The following is a 2678-nucleotide window of genomic DNA, read 5'->3' as shown; positions in this document are numbered from 1 at the left end:
TATTTCATTAAAATTCTATCAGATAATATTAATTATGAACAAAAAAATATCTATCTCTTATCATATAATCATTCTACTACCTTGTGCTGATAATGCATAAATCAATAAAAGTATTCGACTTATACCTCAACGAAGAATATTTAATTAAACTTTTGTTACTGTATTCTGTTTTTTTTTCGATAAACGTACATTTACTCCACCTTTAGGGAGAATTGGTATACCAAAATTATCGATTTCTATTTCGCAGTAATTTTCCCGTAATTCGATATCAAAATTAGTTAATATTTGAGCTATGGCTACTTTTGCATTAAGTCTGCCCATGCGTTGAGCTAAAATCAAAAAATCGTTTTATGTAATAAATATGAACATTTGTGAACGTTTATAAAAACGGTTTACTACTCACCTATACAGTGACGTGGTCCCTCACCAAAAGGCATGTAAGCGACAGAATTATAGTTCATATTTTCCTCTAGAAACCGTTCTGGATCATACCTCATTGGATCAGGAAAATACTCTGGATCACGATGCATGCCGAATAATGAGATTATTATCGCTGTGCCTTTTTTAATAACCATTTTTGAATCCGGTATTTGATAGTCCTCTGTACATTCACGATTTAATATGGGTAATCCAGGATATTTACGTATAGTTTCTACAAATATTTATTATACTATTTAGTTCTGACTAAAATTATATTAACTTGAAGTTAAATTTACCCATAACACACAAATCTAAGAATTTCATATCCTGTACACATTCATAACTCAGTTTGCCTTCATACTTGCGTAATGTTTCCTCCACATCCTTTTTCGCTTTTGCTAAGAGTTCCGGATATTGTGATAGTTCGTAAATTGTAAAAGCAACTGTGGATGCTGTTGTCTCATAACCAGCCACATAGAACAGGAACAATTGTGCAGCTATCAATTCCACAGACATAGATTTAAAAGCACCTATATAAAGAATATAACAAAAAATGTTTCTTCCCTAAAATGTATAGTAAAAAAAGTAATATTTACCTACTGATGTTTCTACGGACCATTCATTATCGTCAGTATTTATCTTGCCAGTATTGCGGAGTTGTAGTAATAATTGTAGCATATCTCGCCGACTTACATTATTTTTTTCTCTGTGTTCAACAGTTTTTCGTACGATTTTCTTCATTGTTTCTGGTGCTTCCTCAGTCCAACCCAACATAACAAAAAACTTTTCTAAACTGAAATTGGAAATTATATTTTTGATTTATAATAGTTATATTTAAGCTAATAGTCTCTCTCACCTTGGGTATAAAAATTGGCATGTACCTCTAAAAACACTTTTATAAGTCGGCTCACTAGTTTTGTAGCTTACATTTCGGAATACATTGTTCGGTTCTTTGAAACTATTTGTCTCTAAACCAAATATAACTGAAGCAATTATATCAATTGCATATCTACGATTAAAAATTAAATTGATAATTGCTAATAAGCATCACATTGATTACATGAAACCTTACGTTGAAAAAAGATTTTTTAATTCCACTTCAGCAGATCCATTATCAGGTAAAATATTGTTCAAATAATTAATCATTCTATATGATGTTTCCTCTATGGTACCAAACATGCCTCTCAATTTCCCCGAAGTAAAAGAAGGCATTAATTTTGAGCGCAAAATCTTCCACTTCGATCCCTTTAAGAAAAACAAACCACCTGACATGGGATCCTTCTCTTCATTCACATAAACGCCACGATCATGAAAACTATTGAAGTCCTTGCTCAGCACATCGCGCGCTAATTGTGCATCTCGAATCAGCAAAGCCGGACGAGTTAATAAATAAATCCCTACAACTTTTTCCTTTGAACTTTGGTAGGCATCATATATTGCCATTCCAAAAGAACGTTGACGTTTAACAACGGATTGCAATACGCCAAAAGGTATTGTTGCTTTGATGTAAGGAAAACCTCTGCGTTGCCAATGTGCAAAATTCCATTTAAAGTAGATAACTACGAGAGCAGCTGCTGTTAATAGTAATAACAACAACATTTTAAATTTTTTTTGAAAATTCAAAATAGTCCAGAACTGACTTCTAAACACTTCGACTATTTCTTAGAGACTAAAACAAATTTCGTCAATGTACTTCCATAGGTAGCGACATGGACAGATAGTTTTAAATTATAGCAACAAGGAACATGTGTTTATAGAATTGATTGTCTATCAGATTGTATTTAATCTTTTCTTATACTATTTACTAAATTTGCTGTCGCAAAAAAACATTACGGCAAATTTACACAAAAAGCCACTTGAACTTCTACTATCTCTAAAATATATTTAATTAGTATGATTACAAATCTTAATATTTTGAAGTGTCTCTATAATCGTTGTTATTAATCGTTTAGGTAATCTTTGATTATTTTTGATTTTTTAAATAATTGTAATACACTCTTAAAAATTTAGTGCATAACTTTCATCATTATTATTATATATTATATTATATATATAATATTATATATAATATAAACAATATAATAATAATATTATAAAAGAATAGCACTTGATATCAGAATTTGAACATAAGTAATAAATCGTACTAGTAATATGGAATCATCTAATATTAAAAAATAATTTACAAGTTGAAATATCTCCTCAAATTTATTTACATAAAAGCAGAGGTCTATTTCTATCTGTATCTTAAAAGCAGTAAT

General features: G+C 30.1%; 1 protein-coding gene across 1 annotated transcript; it reads right to left on the bottom strand.

Annotated features, from left to right (window-relative positions):
- LOC119672498 (probable cytochrome P450 6d5) lies at positions 1–2078 on the bottom strand. The gene is made up of 6 exons (XM_038083559.1): positions 1493–2078; positions 1277–1429; positions 1017–1213; positions 717–950; positions 404–652; positions 1–329 (listed from the first exon to the last, which is right to left on the bottom strand). The coding sequence occupies exons 1-6, from the start codon at positions 2017–2019 to the stop codon at positions 145–147; spliced, it is 1545 nt and encodes a 514-aa protein (XP_037939487.1). The 5' UTR covers positions 2020–2078; the 3' UTR covers positions 1–144.
- Positions 2079–2678: the final 600 nt, after the last annotated feature.

This window comes from Teleopsis dalmanni, chromosome 1 (genome assembly GCF_002237135.1).
Source record: "Teleopsis dalmanni isolate 2A chromosome 1, ASM223713v2, whole genome shotgun sequence".
In the NCBI taxonomy this organism is placed as follows: domain Eukaryota; kingdom Metazoa; phylum Arthropoda; class Insecta; order Diptera; family Diopsidae; genus Teleopsis; species Teleopsis dalmanni.
Note: the sequence above shows the minus strand (reverse complement) of the source record. Positions and strands in the feature narration are given on the sequence as shown.

What these genes read in the sequence shown, in the direction of transcription:
- LOC119672498 (XM_038083559.1), bottom strand. Translation starts at nt 2,019, where the DNA reads ATGTTGTTGTTATTACTATTAACAGCAGCTGCTCTCGTAGTTATCTAC. An exon ending in TGCCAATTTTTATACCCAAG is followed by an intron (nt 1,214 to 1,276) that starts GTGAGAGAGACT and finishes TTCCAATTTCAG; the next exon opens with TTTAGAAAAGTTTTTTGTTA. An exon ending in GTCCGTAGAAACATCAGTAG is followed by an intron (nt 951 to 1,016) that starts GTAAATATTACT and finishes TTCTTTATATAG; the next exon opens with GTGCTTTTAAATCTATGTCT.